The sequence below is a fragment of the Syzygium oleosum genome, unplaced genomic scaffold, assembly GCF_021117445.2.
Source record: "Syzygium oleosum isolate NSW1041296 unplaced genomic scaffold, Sole_v2.1 Sole_v2.48, whole genome shotgun sequence".
Taxonomy (NCBI): domain Eukaryota; kingdom Viridiplantae; phylum Streptophyta; class Magnoliopsida; order Myrtales; family Myrtaceae; genus Syzygium; species Syzygium oleosum.
In genome coordinates, this window is record NW_026607532.1 from 1,896,208 (window position 1) to 1,915,403 (window position 19,196).

At 41.3% G+C, this 19,196-nt stretch overlaps 1 protein-coding gene and 1 pseudogene across 1 annotated transcript; one reads left to right on the forward strand and one right to left on the reverse strand.

Moving 5' to 3' along the window:
• Nucleotides 1-10,305: 10,305 nt before the first annotated feature.
• Nucleotides 10,306-13,210, forward strand: LOC130136724 (protein FLUORESCENT IN BLUE LIGHT, chloroplastic-like; annotated as a pseudogene).
• A 720-nt stretch (nt 13,211-13,930) lies between these two features.
• On the reverse strand, nt 13,931-17,230 carry LOC115681436 (protein TIFY 10B-like). Its single transcript, XM_030605385.2, has 5 exons — nt 16,897-17,230; nt 15,844-15,991; nt 15,357-15,643; nt 15,203-15,260; nt 13,931-14,157 (listed from the first exon to the last, which is right to left on the reverse strand). Exons 1-5 carry the CDS (start codon nt 16,994-16,996, stop codon nt 14,067-14,069), a joined length of 684 nt encoding a protein of 227 aa, XP_030461245.2. The 5' UTR covers nt 16,997-17,230; the 3' UTR covers nt 13,931-14,066.
• Nucleotides 17,231-19,196: the final 1,966 nt, after the last annotated feature.

Sequence of the window (19,196 nt, forward strand, 5' to 3'; positions counted from 1 at the left end):
TTAGCCGCGATTACCTTCACTCTTAAGATTTGGAGGCATTACCTGTGTGGGGGAGAAATTTCAAATTTATACAGATCATCAGAGTTTAAGATACTTGTTTTCCTAAAAGGAATTAAATATGAGACAGCGTCATTGGATGGAACTCCTTAAGGACTACGACTGCGATATTTTATATCACCCCGGAAAGGCTAATAATGTAGCGGATGCACTGAGTTGGAAATCGAGCATCGCGCATATGATGGTCAAAGAATGGACCTTGTTGGAGGGAGTCCAGCATTCAGAGTTTAAGTTTGAAGTGAGCCATGTTTTCAAGTTTACTTGCCGCATTGAGGATTGAACCGGAAATTCAGACTAAGATTAAGGCTTTACAATCTACGGACCCGGAGATTCAGAAGATTTTGATGTATGGATGCCACAAAAAGGAAATCGGATTTTCAGGTATCCGAGGATGAGATTTTAAAGTTTCGTGGACGGTTATGTATGCCAAGTGATACAGAACTGAAGGAAGAGATTTTGTCTGAAACACATTGTAGTAATTATAGTATTTACCCGGGTAGTACGAAAATGTATCAAAACTTACGACAGCATTATTGGTGGAACGGCATGAAGGTGGATGTGGCCAAACATGTGGCTAAGTGTTTCACATGCCAACAAGTGAAGGCGCAACATTGCAAGCCGGGTGGAATGTTGCAGCCATTGGAAATTCCCGAGTGGAAATGGGAACACATCACGATGGACTTCATCATGGGATTACTGAGGAGCCAAAGGGGCCATGATTTGATTTGGGTGATAGTGGGTCGGTTGACAAAGTCAGCACATTTTCTACCAGTGGGAAAGGATTTTACCTTGGAAAGGTATGCCGATTTGTATATACGACAAATAGTCCGTCTGCATGGAGTGCCAGTGACAATCACTTCAGACTGTGAGCCTAAGTTTACTGCCTCTTTTTGGAAAAGTCTTCATACGGCATTAGGAACGAGGTTACAGTTTAGCACGGCCTATCATTCGCAGACGGATGGCCAGTCTGAAAGGACAATTCAGACTTTGGAAGATATGCTACGGGCGTGTGTATTGGATTTTAAAGGTGGCTAGGAGGAATAGTTGCTCTTGGTTGAGTTTGCCTATAACAATAGCTATCGGCAGAGTTTTAGAATGGCACCGTTTAGGGCATTGTATGGCAAGGTTTGCAGAACACCGGTTTGTTGGGATGAAGTGGGTAAGAGGAGTATCACGGGTCCCAAGTTGGTTCAGCAGTCAATTAAAACAGTCAAAGTGCGATGTAGGAAAGTGAAGAGTTGATGCGACACCAGTACCCCCATTTATTTGAATAGTTAGGTTGGATTGTAAATTTCGAGGACGAAATTTTTGTAAGGGGGGAAGAGTTGTGACATCCCGAATTTCGGCCAATTCCTGGGATTTATAAAACGCGTAATTTGTCAGTGTGCTTATAGTAAAATCTCGTCCGGGAACTGATCACTCCCGATGATCATTTTAAATTAGAGATTTCGCTAGAATCGCACTCGATCAAATTTGGCCGTTATTTAGACCCTGAACTTGGCAGTCGATTTTCGGGAGTTTCGGGACGAAATAAATTGGACGGTGTCAATATTATGGTAGCCAACGTTGAGATTTTCAGGAATGATGGAAAAAGGGGAGTTTTTGACCATGTCCGAATTTGGACTAGTAGACCTCCATCGTTATAATTTGGTCTAATTAATTTGGCCTTTGTCCCTTTTTATATGCGAGGCTTATTTTGGACCGGTAGATCGTTTTCGGTTTTGAATTTGGACCATCGGTTTGCAAATAATATTTGAATGTTCAAATTATTTCTTATTCTTTTCTCTCTCTCTCTCTCTCTCCTCCCTCTGCCGCGCCCCTCCCCTACGCGCACGTTCTCTCCCCCTCTGCCCGCACGTCCCTTTTCTTCTCTCTCCTCTTTTCTCTCTCCTTCTTCCTCCTTTCTTCTTCTTCTTCTTCTTCCTTTCTTCCTCCCTCGGCCCCGACTGGTTCTGCTCGTGTGTCTGCTGCCCGACGCCGACCGCCGCGCCGTCGTCCGCTAGTTGCCGCCCCGACCGGCTGGTCTGCCCCTCTGTTCCAGATCTCGTTTCCCGACCCCTTCCGCGCGCGTGTCTTCCATCGCGCCGCTGTTCGCCGCCGCGCGCCTTCACCGCCCGTCTGGCCGTGTTCCCGTCGACCCGGAGCCGCTTGCCCGTGCCGCCGATCGTCCCGAGCCGACCGTCCCCGTCACTCCTTTCTCTTCTCTCTCTCCCTCCGGCCTTGGGCCGGATCGCGCGTGTCGGCGCTGCTCGCCGCCGTGAGCCGCCGGCCGCTTGCCGCCGCGCTTGCCCACCGATCGCCACCCCACCGCCTCGGCCGGCCACCCGACACCACCCCTCCTCGCTCCGCCACCGCTCCTCCCTTGTTCGCGCTTCACCGCCTCATTCTCGCCGCCGTGGGACGCCGCCAACGCCGGAGCCGCTGCCTTCCCGGCGAGGCCCCCGCTTGCCCCTCTGCCGCCGAGCTGCTGTCGCCTCAGCCGGAGCTCCCTTGCCGCCGCCATCGCCCAGCCGTGTTCGAGAGCCTCGCCGATCGCCGCCGCTGCGGCTGTCCCGGCGATTTCCCTCGCAGCCCAGCCCCGTTTTCTTGCTCAAGTCGAGGTAAGCGACACCCTAAACCTTGTCTAGGACCTTGCGTATTAATAGACTTGTTTAGGGGTCGTTTAGGGTGAGATTGGCGGCTGATTAGGGGCTATTCGGGGCTGATTTAATGGCCGTTTAGTGCGACTTGGTGGATGAATTGTGGGCTGGCTCGAGGTGAACGAATGGACCGGAGTATGGGCTGAATCGAGGTGGTTTATCGCTGATTTTATGGCTGGTTTGAAGGTCGCATAATGCTGGAAAATTATGTCGAGTTTATTAGTTGTTTGTGTGTGATTCAATGCTCGATTGGCGATTGTTCGGGTTGTTTATTTGTGGCTGAATTGAGGGGGAGGATTCGATGGCTGGTGCGGCGATTTTCGAATGGTGATCGTGATAGGTTGTTTTATGAGTCGAGTGGAGCGATGTGCGGGCGGAATCTTGACTGTTTAGTGGTTGGTCATTGCGAGATTTATGATTGATTTTTGGCTCGAGGAATGGCAAGTTCGATGAGCCGATGTTGGGTAATCTATGGAACGAAATATTAGCTATGTTATATCGGAATGGCGTGTTAGTGAGGCTAATTGTGCGGCTGATTGGTGCTGATTTTATGACGGTTGAATGCTGATTTTTGTGTCGGTTGATGCTAAATTGGTGGCGGATTTCGGGGCGAGTGAATGGGTCGGATTGTGGGCCGAAATGAGGTGGTTTATTGTTGAAATCATGGCTGGATTGGTGGTCATTAATGCTGGAAATTATGTTAAGTTCATTGGATGTTCTTGTATGATTTAACGTCCGCTTGGCGACGATTCGTGTTGTTTGTTCGTGGTTAGATTGACGCCTATTATGTGAACTGTGGCTTGATGTGACTAGAATGAGTGACGATTGAGCATAATATAACGATATTTGAATATGTGATTGACATGGTAATTGATTGAATTATGTGGCGTATGTAATTGCTTGACCAAGCCCGGATCGATCGGAGGGCCGCCAACTCCGAGGGGTGTTGACCGGGTTGTGAGAAAGGACTGTGGGTGTTGACCGGGTCGTGTGAAAGTTTGTTTGTGAAAGGTCACGTGGGGTGTTGACCGGGACAGAGCCGGATTGATCGGAGGGCCGACCTGTGGGGTGTTGACCCGGGTCGTGTGAAAGTTTGTTTGTGAAAGGTCCCGTGGGGTGTTGACACGGGACGAGCCGGATTGATCGGAGGGCGACACATGTAGGGTGTTGACCGGGTCGTGTGAAAGTTTGTTTTTGAAAAGTCACTGTGGGGTGTTGACCGGGACAGAGCCCGGATTGATCGGAGGGCCGAGCGCAGGGGTGTTGACCGGGTCGTGTGAAAGTTGGATGGATGCGCATGTGAAATGTGTTTGGGTTGAATTGGATGAACGTACGTGTGTATGGCGCTCGAATAATTTTGATGTGTTCATTGACTATTATTCCATTATTATGATTTGACTAAGGTTCAGTGTGGGCATGTGATTGGATGACGAGGTAAGTACAATGATGTGAATTTTATATGTTATGGGGTAGATTGCATGTACAACTTGTCTGGGTACGCATTGGCCTATGTGGGGTATAGGGAGTTGCTTATTGAGACTCGTTCTCACGGTTATTACGTAACCATTTTCAGATCTGCGACCGGGATTGATTGGAGACGACACCAGGGTATCTCGGGGATGGAGGACGGGTCAAGTTACCCCATATTTTGTGTGCCCCTCTTTTGTATAGCGAAGTAGGATACCCCACCACTATTCCCTTTTGATGTTGTGTATTTAGAATTATTGTTTTGTGCTATCCCTTTGTCATATTTTATTGTCTGGGTTGTTTTAAATTCGCTTCCGCTTGCCTTTATCGTTGGGTGTTTCGTTTGGGTCGGCGACGCGTCCTGGGACGTCGCGTTCAATACGACCGTTGAAGGGGTGTCGCGAGCCCGTTGGGGTCCGGGGCGTGACATGGGCGGCGGTGGCGAGCGGCGAGCAGCGAGGGCGAATAATAAAATAGAGTTGTTATTTCTATGTCTGTTCCTGTAATAAAAAAGTAAAAAAAAAATTAACTGCTCATTTCTATTCAAAACCTATTTTGGAGCTAAAAATTTGTATCGAAAATAGAAAAATAAAATTATTTTTACCAAATGGATTTTTGTTCCAAACTTGTTCCTAGAAACAAAAACAATAGAAAAACGGAAAAATAGAATGGTTAACATTCGCGCCCTAAGCATTCAATCAAATGTCATCGTTTTATGTCCTTGTTCATAATTATTGGAAACAAGCAAGATGCTTGCGCGATCCCAAATATTTACAACTATTTATTATATTATTTCAAATGATGTTATCGACCTAAATTTTCATTGGAGAAATAATAGGCAAAAAATTCTAACAAAATAAATATTCACATCAATTAAATTCCTCGTTAGAGTTTACATCAAATGTTATTTAAACTAGATCCAAACTCTATTACATAGATTTAACATTCGATTAAAAGAAAACATGGGATATAGAATCGTAATATTCGTTGAATCATGATATGAGGACATGCAATATTTCAAGTACATAAAATAATATGAAATTAATTTTAAAAATCGTGAAAGAGAAGGTATAAGGTAAGATTGTTAATAACCCTCTCTTGATAGTTTTTCTTCATTTGTCAAAATCTTCACCTTCGTGCCATTGACTTGGTGTACAAAAAGTAAGCAAGGTATTTGTATAGAATCTTCGAGTGCGTTCATTTCGCAGAAAATGAGTGATTTAGAAAATATTTTCTGAAAAATGATTGCTTATATTGTTTAGAAAAATTAGTCAATGAAAAATATTTTTATCATCAATAACAATTTATGCCTAACTATTTTCATGGGCAATAAAAAAATTTCAATTCATTTATTTTTCTAGATGAAATAAGCAATCATTTTTCGAAAAATATTTTTCAAATTACTCATTTTCCGCGAAACGAACGCATCCTTCATGAGAGTTAAATAATCTCGTCTCTCTAGGCCATTTGCTCCTCTCTATTTGTAGAGAATTAGAGATGATTTTTTCAAGATCATCTGCAAATTTCATATATTTCTGCTTTCTTTTTTACGAAAATTCTTCTTTTTGATGAATATCTAATAATCCATGACGTTGTAATGATAATGTAAGACAAAACGAATGGTTGGATATCTTGTAGAAATATGCACTAGTTTTTTTTATATTTTAAAAGAAATTCACAATATTTCTTTCCCGCAAATTGCATATCTAGAAGTCCCTTGATTTATTTTTAATATTCCTTCCTTTTCTTGTGTAAATTTCTTTGCCAACAGCTGATTGTTTATATATTTTGCATTTATCGATAGTTCAAGTTAATTATTTTTTCAAACATTATAAATCTTAATATGGTTGTATCATGCTACTATGTTAATATATCTTTATTGACATTAAGATCTTTAACGTGTTATGTAGACATTCATGTCACAATAATGAAATACTGCAAACCCCATATTTTGACATCTTTATGAGAAGAAATTGATATCAAAGTAAAATAAGCATGAGATATTATTTAGAATTACAATAAAATTTGATTAAGGAGTATCTTAAAATGTGATGCGGACTATACTTTGAATTTGCAGCTCCCGTTAAAATATGTTTTGGAATTTAATATCAGCTAAACAAAAGGTATTGAATATATAAAAGGAATTACCACAATGCTAACAAACCATTAAAAACTTTTTTAGTGCATTGTCCTGATCGCTTTGCAAAATAGTCATCAAAATTGCCTTACTTTGTTGTCAATGAGTCCAAACACATCCATTTGTCTGATATTTCTGATAGAAGCAACAACCGTGACAAAAATCAACATTATCAAGTCTTAGTTATCATCACTAAATGTAGCTTGGTTGATTAGATGCCAATACAATATCTAGAATAAAGGATATCACCAGTACCTCAACTTTCGTATGACACTAACGTTAGTGTCATATTATTTCTATGGATCACTTGAGTGCTATAACCCTTAAAAAGAAAACGTTTACTTAAGTAAGGTTGGCGATTTCCATTGATGAAAAATCCGACATGGCATTGATTATAGCTATATAATTAGGGATGGCTCTTTGGAGGAGGGACATGAATATTGGTAGAATCGACTACAGGGGCGATATGTTGCACGCGGCTAGCAATTTGAAACGGTGTCGAGCTGTCCATACGGTTGATTTCTCATCCATTGGAAGAGTTTTCATCGATCCCATTATCTCACCTGCACGATAGAAGAGATCACTTGTGATCTGAACGCGGCCTGTTTATCTAAGCACTAATGATTGAGAGATGGAGATGCAAGATCGGCACTTTTCACATGCCAAGGATCCATCAGAAGTAAAAGGAAAGATGGGAGTGCTAACTTGCGTTGCAGTCATATATCCTAATAGTGCCTCTATTTGATTTATTTGGTCGTGCAATTAGTTCCATCTGAATAACACGTAGTACGGAAAGAGCTAATCATTTTGCTAAAAGATTTCTTTTCCATTGCTCGGACACTCGGCAATGAAATTATTGGCAACGTTGGTGATAACCCAGATTAACCTATTGTCACTCGCTTTTTTCTTATCCACCAGGAAAGTCCCCGTTTCATTTCATCTCCAAGGATGGTGTCCTTGCATATGTCGGAGCTGTTCCATCAAAATACACATTGATCAGTAATTCTAAGACTCAATTGACTTCATGGAGAGAGTATCCATCGCAACGCAATGGACAACTTATATTACTCCGAGATGGCTATTCAAGAACTAACCTCGAGCATATGTTAATTATTCGGCAATGAGATTTATCCTGGATCCAATATCAATTGCCTGAATTTAGAAATAGAGTGCCGAAGGCGCATACATGTACGAGGTGTGCATGAGTGTGCGGATGCGCGAATCCGATCATTTGCAATAAGTTAAAACAATAATAGCATCTACCTTCATGAACAGATCAACATCGGACCATGGGCGTATTCCATTATCTTTCCCTCTCCTCGAGAGCTCAACTAGTAAAATCTAATTAAGCCAATAAAGGAACAGATCTGAGCTTCTTCAAGTGACTGATTAAAGAAAAAAAAAGGTATGGTCATGAGTTAGACATTCCTGGAAGGTGATACCATAACGAGGACTGCTCCCTCGGAATCTCACTTAAACAATGGTGCGCATGGCAACGATTCTGTGTCCGGGAACTAATTCCGCTCAAAAATGATTTTTTTTATTTCATGCCCAGGAACAATTTCTAAGCATTTGAAGGCGTTTGGTAACTACCCCAAATTTCTATTCTTAGAATAGACAAAGAACGTAAATGCATTTGGTAACTACACAAAATTTCTTTTTATTAATAATATTTTGAATTTTTTAATATTTCTTTCTCTCTTTTTTTCTTTTTTTTTCTTTCTTTCCCTTCCCTTCCTTGGCCATGGCCGGTCGCCGGCGCCAACGACCGGCCACAGGCCAGGGCCGGCGAGGGCGTCATGGCCCTCACCGCTACCGGCCTCACCGGTCACAACGGCGAGACCTCGCCGTCGCGGCCGCGAGTCGCCCTCACCCAGGCGGCGAAGGGGACCCTCGCCGGCCACCGGCGAGGGCCGCAACGCCCTCACCAGCCCTGGCTTGTGGCCAGTAGCCGGTGGCCGGCGGCAGGCCCAGAAGAAAGAAGAACAACAAACCAAGAAAGAAGAAGAAAAGCAAGAAAAATCAGAAATGAAAAAATTGTTCCTATAATCAAGAAGCTACTTTTTTTTGCTTCTTGATTCTGTTCCAAAAATGATTATGGGAACAATTTTTTGCAAATTTGTGCACGAGCACAAAAAACTTAACAAACGGATTTCTGTTCCCAAACTAATTCTGAGAAGAAAAGAACCGAAACTTTCACTATTTGATAACTTTCCAAACGGGCCCTAAATGTCTCCTTCACAGTAAGATTGCCCCAATGCTCCCTCGGAATCTCGCTTAAGCATGGTCATGAGTTAGACATTTCCTTTGTCTTTAATTAGAGTAATTGAGCCACAAATAGAAATCAGGAGCTTTCCTTTGATCATTGACGTTCGGTTAAGAATCTAGCCTCATCAAAAGAATGAAGCTTTTGCTCTTACGAGAGCCTTTGTGACCCATCCATTTGCATTGCAAGGACAGTGGGTTTCACGGTTACTAGACCTGTTAAATGGGTCTTAAAACCCATATATTACCCATTTAAAAAATAAATTGGTCAATACAATTTTGAAGAGTCTATCTTAAATTGGTCTTAAATGGGTCTTAATGAATTGAGTATGGAACCCATTTTCAACCCACTCATTAAGCCCACCTCCTTTTTGTAAAAATATATTTTTTTAAATCGAATTTTTTTTATTTTTTCTTTACTTTTTTTTCTTTTTCTTTTTTTTTTCTTTTTTTTTTCTCTTTCTCTTTTCGGCCGGTGGCCGGCCACGGCAACAGCCAGCGACCGCCCATCGGCCACAGGGGAGGAACGACCCCGCCACAGGTCGGCGAGGCCTCAGGATCGCCGAAATCGGGCAAGCTCGGCCTCGCCAATCTAGCGAGACTCGAGGTCGCCGACCTCGGGCGAGACTCGAGGTCGCCGATTTGGCGAGGCCTCGCCTCGTCGGCCTCAAGCAAGGTCAAGCTCGACGATTCCGACGAGACCAGGGCCTCGTCGATCTGGCGAGAGTCGAGCTCGCCCGAGGTTGGCGAGGCTCAGCTCGCCGAAATCGAACGAGCTCGAGGCGCCGGCCTCAGCTTCGTCAAATCAGCGAGCTCGGCCTCACCTATGGTCGGTGGCTGGACGCCGGCCGTCGTTGTGGCCGGCCACCGGCCAAAAATAAAGGAAAAATTAAAAATAATTAAAAATTGGATTTTAAAAAATAATAAAATATTTAAAATAATTAAATAATTAAAAATTATTTTGTATGAAAATGTTTTAGTAGTATAATTTTTAAAAAAAGTCATAAGAAATAAGTTTTCCTATATTGAGTTAAAAATAGAAGTGTTTTAGCAATATGAGTTGGGTTGGGTATGGGTCGGGATATTTACATTACAAATAAATGGGTCATAAACGGGTTAATGAGTCAATTTGGGTCGGACCATTTATGACCCGACCCACCCGTTTAACAGGTTTAACAGTTACATACCTTATTTTAACGTGTCGGTGCCCGCACGCCTCACTCCCTAATTCCTTTCATATCTTTATTTTCCCTGGAGAGAGGGAATACTCTCTGAAAGTTTTACATCACGATGATCTCGAGATCTGAATGAAGATAGAGATGAAACATTTTAAGGGCTTGCTCGGATATAATAAATTCTATAATTGATGAAGTATAATATGGGAGTGGAGTGCATTCGTGCAGCGTACGAATCTTCGTAAGATAACATATGCATAGAATTAGATTAATTCGAATATAAGGAGGAGACGAAGAGCAGGTGAAATATCCAAATTAAGAATAACGCATCATTAATCCAAAACAGAAAAAGAAAAAGAGCGACTTACGATTTCCCTCTCCACTGATTGGACCGCCCAGGGATGAGGAGGTAGACCCTCGTCCATCAGATAACTCCTCATCATCCAGTGGCACATCCTCGTAATTTTGTGAACAACCGAGGTCGAAAAGCTTCATAGCCCCGCACACAAAAAGCCCACTGAAACTATCAACGGTTTATCGCTTGAAGCAGACGAAGAAGAAGAAGAAGAAGAAGAAGAAGATGGCGATCGTCCGCTGCTCTTGCTTCTTCGCTCGGCCAATCTCGCCGCAATCTCCGCACTCCGATCAGTCCTCCGTCAAGAACCGCCTCTCCGGTCAGTTTCTCTCTCCTCCTCGGAGGAGGAAATTCTTCTCGCTTCACTTGCTTCGCTTGCTCTCGGCTGTATGTGTTGTGATTGGAGTCTCGAACTGATCCGTAGCTCCTGCTCTTGAATATCGGTCGAGTAACGGTGGTACTGTGAGGAAAAATTAGGGCTCGAGCTATGATTCTCGGAGCTGTTACGGAGCATTTTTGAATTTATGAGGTTGTGCTAATGTGATGAGCTGTGTGATGGAATTGAGTGCGCTTGGCGTTGCGTTGGGTTCCATTTTGCTCGAAATTCAGTTGGTGCAGCTTAAAGATTTGAGCTTTTAGCCATAAGTAAGTCTGTGTCCTGTTGTAAATGTTTTGTGTGCGATTCGGAGTTGTTTAAGGGGAAAATCAATCTTTCCCTAAATCACAAGCCTGGGGGCATGTATAAATCAAGAGTGTCGAGGAAGCACTCTATGCATTAATTGGATTTGAAAACAGTTGTTTCGATGGTGGGTTAGTTCTGATAATTCCCATGACTTTGAGAACTTAGTATATGCAGTTGAATGCACGTAGCAATAGTGAATTCCCACGAAGATCACGAGGATGGATGTGCTTTAGGCATAAAAGGACTGTTAGCTCTAGTGTGGAACTACATTTGCATGATTATGTCCCCGAATAAGTGATTGTAAATTTGATTGTCTTGTGTTATTGAGATGAACTAGATGAACCTCATGTTCATCACCCTCCATAGTGAATAGGAAGGTTTCATAAAGTGAATTCCACAAACATTAGTTGCTCATTGAATTTGGTATCACCCATCAGAACTCTATGTTTCTACTTTTTTTTTGGTCAGCCTAGATTGCTTACCAAGAGTTCACAAATCACCATGGTGTTTGTTTCTCATAATAGTTAGTTCTCTTAAGCAGGGAAACCAGCATCTCTTCCTGCTAAATTCAAGAAGTTCGGGCATGCTTCCTGTGAACCATTTGAGATTCATTATCCAGTACAAAACAGGAAACCGATTTTACACCACCATCATGCAACATTTACCAGCTCATCAGGTATGCTGGTGAGTCTTCACATGTTAATTTTGTGTTCTCTCTCGTCAGGCCCGTGATTGCTTTTCTTTTTCTCTTGAAATTTGCAAATGAGGGTATTCGAATTTATGGTTTTACTTCATTTCCAGTCTGAACGAATATACACCCACAGCTCACATTTACCATATGGTTCTCTCCCTCTTCCTGGTTAGAAAGTGTGGACAAGCTATTGAAACCATCGCAGATGAGGCATAGATTCACTTATTTGTATACCGAGCTTTGAAACTTGAAAAGCATATTGGTGACATTAAATTGTGGCATCTGATTATAGTTTATTCTGGTTCCAGGAAAGATTACATTTCAAGTTCCCTGCTGCGGCTCTCCTCATCACTAATGGCCTCATGTTGACAGCACCTTTTCAAGCTTTGGCTGAAACCTGTGAGGCTGAGAATTCCTTACTCAATATGCCTTTGCTGCTTTTTGTAGCCCTTGTTGGAGCCACTGTTGGAGGTAAATTTATAGAACATGTTATGTATCTGTTTCACTATTTGCATTGAATTTGCAAGTTGAGATTTCGTTATAATATGTGTATAGAGGATATTAGTTTTAGCAGAAAATTAGAAGCATAAGTCTGTTATAGTGTCATCCTGATAACTTGATAACTTCATGAAAGGGTTACTTGCACGACAAAGGAGAGGTGAACTTGCGCGGCTTAATGAGCAGCTGCGCCAGATCAATGCAGCTTTAAGAAGACAAGCTAAGATTGAATCTTATGCCCCAAGCTTGAGTTATGCTCCCGTAGGTACTCGAATTGCAGAAAGTGAAGTTATCGTTGATCCAAGGAAGGAAGAGTTAATTTCTCGACTAAAATCTGGGAAGAACTTTTTGAGGAATCAAGATCCAGAGAAAGCATTGAGGGAATTCAAGGCAGGTTTGGAGCTAGCACAGGTTCTGGAGGATCCTATCGAGGAGAAAAAGGCTGCTAGAGGCTTGGGTGTGTCTTCTACTTGTTGAGTTATATATTAGATATCTTAGTATGAGATGGACTTTTCCTTTTATCATTCCATCAGGTTTCATTTTACTAATATATTGTGAGAGGGCAACAGGGTTTCCAAGGATTTAGTTCTTATTATTCCTATTTCTTCGTAAAAGTCACTTATAACATTTGAAGGAAATATATCCTTGTTGATCACTGCAGCTGCAAGCATTTCCTTCATTTTAGTAGCATTTGAGTTAGCTAATGAAAGTGAAAAGGAGTACCAGGATTGATTGTCTTCATATCTGAATTTGATTTCAGGAGCCTCACTTCAGAGGCAGGGCAAGTTTCGTGAAGCCATTCAATACCATGCAATGGTTCTGCAGATTTCTGAGAGAATAGGGGAGGATTCAGGAAATACAGAAGCTTACGGAGCAATTGCTGATTGTTACACTGAGCTGGGCGACCTTGAGCGAGCGGCGAAATTTTATGACAAGTATATTGCAAGGTTGGAATCAGACTAATAATGGCAGCTTGCTTGATTGGTAAAGTAGTAAAATCGTAGTTTAGTAGAGGTTATCAATAGCTCGCGGCTAAGAGGCACCGACTTGTCTTGCGGATCAATCAAGTTTTGCATCTGTACACATGTAGCGAAGCAGGTTCAGTTTTCTTTCATGTTGTGTACATCTTGATTTCATTTTTTCCATTAGATCTATGTTTTGTAACATCGAAATGTTGGCTGATCGCACCTTTACTTTGTAAGAACTTCTGAGAGGTGAATAATTCAAATGGAAGTTTGCTCTTCCTTTCTCCACTTTTTTTAATCTTTTTTTTTAGAGATTGAAGGTTGGAGGTTTGAAACGTTCACATGATCTGGCAATCCAAAACCAACAATCCTGATTGCTTGGGCACTTAAGAAGGTTGATATTGAGTGTCACTACAGTTCATTTCCAAGATATTTGTAGTATCCATGACCCTAACATAGTTCTCAGGCAGAAGCTTAGGCAGTTAGAAATAACCTGCAGCTGGAGTTTGGTTAGTGACCCATAGTCGATCATGTATATTGTTCTAACTCGAACCGTGGAACTTCTTGTGGTAATTATTCCTGGACAGGCTACAAAGTATGCTCAAAATGAGAGTTTTCTTATAACTGCATTTAACCTTGTCACGCCATTACGAAATTAATATTGTGCATATAAGAAATAAATGGGGCCCTAATCCTGGTTTGAATATAGATTTGGTCTCTCGATTGGTGTCTTTTCTTGCAGCGTGGTCCTCAACTTTCTTTCACGATGTCACCCTCTAACTTTAGAGCAAGTCACTTTTGGTCCCGCCAACACATTTTATTTTCCAGCAAGAACAACCATTTATCGCAAGTGAAAGTTGCTCCTTGCAAGGAATTAATGATGCATATAGATTTTCTACAGACTCTTGGTAAAGTCTGATTGCTCATGTCAACGGAATTGGCCCAAGAATATGTCTGATCCTTTCCTCCATTTCAGGTTACATTGTGACAGACAAGTCGGGAAACAACGTGAAATTTGATATAAGCAGGGGGACCAAATTTATAATTCAAATAACCCAAAGCAAGTACTTTTTCAGATGAATTCAAAGCTGATAATTATAAACCCTAGAGTCTGAGTTCAAGGCTCTCTGAAGAATCAGCTTTGAGGAAGATGAATTGAACTACCCTCCTCGTGTCTGGATGCTGCAGTAGGAGAGTTCCTCACGTAAGGAGCTCTCGCCGAAGCCCTGAAAAAACAAGTGTGAGCAAAGAAAGCATGAATCGCATTGTATTCGATAATTTGAAGAAGTTCGCGCCTTATGAAAGAAGTTCCTATAGACATCCCAAATTTGTGTTCAGAGCCTCTCTTTTAGCTCAAACTAACTAGTAACTGATATCGTCTGTAGATTCATTCTATCATTGACATTACAATTCCATTACAACGTTAAAAATTTCCTAAGATTTGATTAGGGTCTCATTATATCTACGAATCTCAACAGCTCGGTCTACTAAAATGAGTTCATGCAAAATCTTCTAGTGTGACACTGACATTGTTATTTCATCCCATAGTAACACTAGTCCTTCTAGCTGTCAGTAACACTAATCTTCGGCAAAAGTGTCAAAAAAATCCTAAACCTTTTGTATTGGTGCCAATTTAGTCCTAAACCTTTTTTTTTTGCCAATTCAGTCATAAACCTTTGGCATTTGTGCCAATTTAGTCCTAAACCTTTTTTTGGTGCCAATTCAATCTTAAACCTTTTGCATTGATGCCAATTCAGTCCTAAACCTTTTTTTGGTGCCACTTGAGTTCTAAACCTTTTTTTGGTGCCACTTGAGTTCTAAACCTTTTGCATTGGTGTCAATTCAGTCATAAACCTTTTTGAGCTAAATTAACAGGAAGGATTGAATTGGCACAGATATAAAAGGTTTAGGACTGAATTGGTACCAATGAAAAAGGTTTAGGACTGAATTGGCACCAAAAAAAGGTTTAGAACTCAATTGGCACCAATGCAAAAGGTTTAGGACTTTTTTGACACTTTTCCCCTAATATTCTTGTGTGACACTGACACTGTTTTACGGGGTTGTTTATCTGGGTCGGGTTAAACGCTTCTAATCCAATTGGATCACGACAAGATGACCCTTCTTGGGGACCTAGACCCATGAACAAGCTTCCATTATATTTGCATTCCTTTCAAGATGATACTTCTTTGTTAGCAACAATTTTCAGATAACACTTTTTTTTTGTTCTGGAACAGTCCAAATCCTTTGAAACCAATGAAGAAGAAAGCTCACCTGTCCTTTCTCTTTGATAGGAATCTGTGAAGTGAAGCCCTCCTTGCAATAGGCAGATCTAAAGTAAAAAAGAGAAAAAGATATTACATCAGAGAGCAAGTTAACTATTTAACAGAGCTAACTGATGCTTAATCATCTGTTTATTTGCAATTACCAGAAGCAGCAGCTTCAGTTTTGGCTTGAAGAAGTTCTTGATATGTGGAAAGTCCAGCTCCAACACTACTATTTTGTGCACTGGCCATGAGTTTTGCATGACCAGTCTTGTTACTTCCACCACCATTGATAACCAAATGACTGGAAATGTGATCGGGGCTAAATTTTGCAGCATAACTCATCACTGCCTTCATCTTGTCAACCGGAAAATCATCAAAGACGTGCACGCTTCCGGCGTAAAATATGGTTATTTGATCATTTTTCACCATTTTGTTATTAACATCTTTCCTGACACAAGCGGGAGATATGTATCAACTACGCATGTTAGGAAATTCCACCATGGTATATATCAAGAAAAAGATTTGACACCCAAATATGGGATATTAAATATATCCAATCCAATCACAGCTCCAGTAGCATTGCAGATATCAACACTGTATATACAATTCATAAGTTGTAGATCTACAGCTTTGACATGAAAACGGCACCTGAGGTCATTCGGTGCTGCATTTGCTATGGAGTTTTCCTTGGAGGATTGATCACCAACGTGGGATGATGCGGGGGCTGAACACTCCATGTTCTTCAACAAGTTCATCGTTTTCCGTTGTGGCTGAGCTGAATCATCTGATCTTATCGCTGCATTTTTGTAAGGGTTAGCAACAAATTTGTCTTATAAATGAAACGATACATTATTTCAACGAGATCAGCTCATTTGCTCACTCGCTCTCTCTATCTACTTAATTTACTCTCATTGTCGATTGCACTTCTTTGGTACAACATGAGGGTAATGACGTAGTTTCCTCGCACATAGCATTTGAAAGCATTATGTTCATCGTAGGAGGCAACGTATTCGAGAAAAATACAGGCTAGTACAAATTTTGAGTAGGTTTTTTTTTTTTCGCAGTCAAGTAACATCGAAGGCCAGATTTCAGGCGCCATTTTAAGTCCGCGTTCTAAAGGAAAATTACATCCACGTCAAGAGTAGAGAATTTGGGATTTACTTTCTTGTGGCCCATTGTTGCTTCGGGTAGGAATCGAACCTGAAACTTCACCATTTCGAACAAAAGGTGCGAAGTGCAATTTTTGTTCAAAAATTTATATATTCCTATGTTTTTGCCATGAAAACTCTGTTTTCGGGGAACGTAATTCCCTTGTATAAATTAACTCGCTCTACTGAGCTGGAAGATCGTCATCGACACTACTTCCACTTCTGAAAATAGTACCGACTTGATATTTGAGTTCATGGCATGTTATTTGAGAACAGATATATTTTAGTGTTGAGAGGATTCTAATTTCCAGTCCTTGCTTTTTATTTATCAAACTGCTTCAAGAAAAGCTAAAAGAGAATGCAAAGACCAATATTGGAAGAACTAACGCCTGTAATCAAAGGTTTTAGCACAATAAAAAGTGCATCTTTTTTTACCATCAATACGATTATGAATCTCAAAAACGAAACTTTATACCGCTAGAAAAGGAATAAAAAGGGTTTTGTCCTCCATCTTTGTGAAGATGAATGCTGGGGAAAGATAAAAGCCTCTGACCTTGGTCCTCCATTTTCTCAGCTATTCCAGTAAGGGCTCTCTTCTCCTTCAAACGATGGCTCAACTGGTTGAACATCTGTTGAAAGCTTGATTTCTCCATTTCACCTACAAAACCAATCTCTCTCTCTTTCTCTCTCTCTCTCAAATGCTTGCTTGCTTATGAAAGGGAAGCAAGTTCTTGAAGTCTCTCTAGTCTCTGTCTTCTTTTCCCGTTTTGTTTCTTCTCTTCCCTTTTTCCTTAGCTATCTAATGATTTGGTGAGGAATGGGACAGGAAGAATATAGGAAAGGCCATGTTCAAAGAATTTTCGTTGAACCTGATTAGTTTTTGAGAGATGTGCCTTGATTTCTTTTTCTTTCCTTATCTTTGAATTCTACAAAATTCATCGCATCTTTCTCTGAATTCAAGCACGTGTTGTACATGCATTCTGGGAGGAAAAGGAATAAAGATAGAAGCAATGATTGAGACATAAGCATGCACTTCACCTGTCTGTACTTGGAGAGAGAGAGAGAGAGAGAGAGAGAGAGAGAGAGAGAGAGAGAGAGAGTGGTGGAGGTGGACCAAGGGAAGACGAAAGGAACTTTCTGTTTACTTGCTTATCCAATGAAGTTGATTAACAAGTTGGAATTGAAACTGGTACAAGTCTCACCTACCATGATGCTGAAGTAGGTCCCCCCTCATTTCATCACCTAATTATTGCTTGAACAATGAACATGGTCAAGTGGAATACTCAACCGAGAAACTCTCAACATAGTTAGGTCGAAATGCTTATATTCACTCTAAGGTGTAGAAAAAACTCCCCCCCCCGCGCCAATGTCGTGATGAACATGCCTACGCTGGCAGAGGAAAAAAAAGGGTAAAATGATTATATTCGCATGCATTTAACAAAAATGACAAGAATCAACAATTGCAGCTGCACCATTCCAAATTCTAATTTCTGTTTCTGGACCGATATTTCCCTCATTTTTCATGGTTGATGATTACCAATTGACTTTTTAGAGTAAAATCTGCAACTTTGTTGACTGATCTACTTAGTTTATGAAATACATTTGTCATTAGAAGAAGGACATTATGATATGATCCCTCTTATTGATTATCGAAATTAATTAATATAATCTTCTGAACTCAACTCTTAATGTGGCTAAACTTGGAATGACCCTGATTCAGGGCAAGTCGACTCGAATTATTGAGATGAAAACAATAGCAAACCATACGAAGAATGTGAATAACCCAAATGAATATTCATTATATAGACTCCTTTCTCGATAAATTTATAGCGAGGAGGGAGATGCGAATAAAGAAGTATAAATGATTATAGGCCTCAAAGCCCAACAGACTGGCCAGTCCATCATCTAAATTGGCTCAGATAAAGAGTCAATCCTTATTGGGCTCGAATTGCACAGGCCTGGGCAAGTAATGGGCGGGTTGGCATGTTTCATTTGGCCCAACTATTTTAAACGTCCGAAAAAAGGGAGATCTGATCATGCGCTCGGCGGCCTACGAGCTCGCCCGGGCCACAAATGGCCGGAAGGGCGCCCTTGGCGGGCTGGGCAAGGTCATCTAGCTATAAAGGTCGCACCCGCCAGACAATTTTTGCACATATTTGTTTTGGTACGTGCAGGCGTGGACAACAAATTAAGGCCGACCTAAAGATTGGGAAAGATTTGGACTGAACATAAAGCGTGGAAATATATAATATGCGAGGTAAATAAGGGCTGGGAAAGATTTGAACCTGGGACCTCCTGCTCAGTGCAAAATAAAATTTTGCGAAACAACCGCCAATTATTCGAAAAGTTTAAGCCGTCATAAGAATGTACGACATGATGTTTACATATTCTAATATGCAACACCTCATTTCTTGCTTTTCATGCCAACTTTAATTGGCACTTTTAAGCCAAAGCCAACTCGGAATTCCATATTTGGGGGATTCTATTACCACAGCAGAGTAACAACACAACACAACACATTCCTGCTTAACCTGAGAAGGAAAGCTGAACTCTGAAGAACAGATGATGATCCCTCGATTCATTTAGCCTGCTTTCGGGGCAAACAAAGGGGATTGCCAGAAGGAGACCCAACGAGCTAATTCGATCCAAAGCAGACAGCCTGTTCAACCAGATAAGCCTGTGCCAATTAACTTTCAAACACTCTCTGTTCCTCACGGTATTTCCAAGCAGTGGAGGAATCCAACGATCCACGGGGAAGAAGCAGTACAAACGACTCAATCAGCAAAACATTTGAATTAGGCAAAAAATGAAATCACAAAGGAGCCATTTGAACAGCACATTAGTGCAACTTCA

What these genes read in the sequence shown, in the direction of transcription:
- LOC115681436 (XM_030605385.2), bottom strand. Translation starts at nt 16,996, where the DNA reads ATGGAGAAATCAAGCTTTCAACAGATGTTCAACCAGTTGAGCCATCGT. An exon ending in TGAGAAAATGGAGGACCAAG is followed by an intron (nt 15,992 to 16,896) that starts GTCAGAGGCTTT and finishes ACAAAAATGCAG; the next exon opens with CGATAAGATCAGATGATTCA. An exon ending in AACTGAAGCTGCTGCTTCTG is followed by an intron (nt 15,261 to 15,356) that starts GTAATTGCAAAT and finishes TTTTTACTTTAG; the next exon opens with ATCTGCCTATTGCAAGGAGG.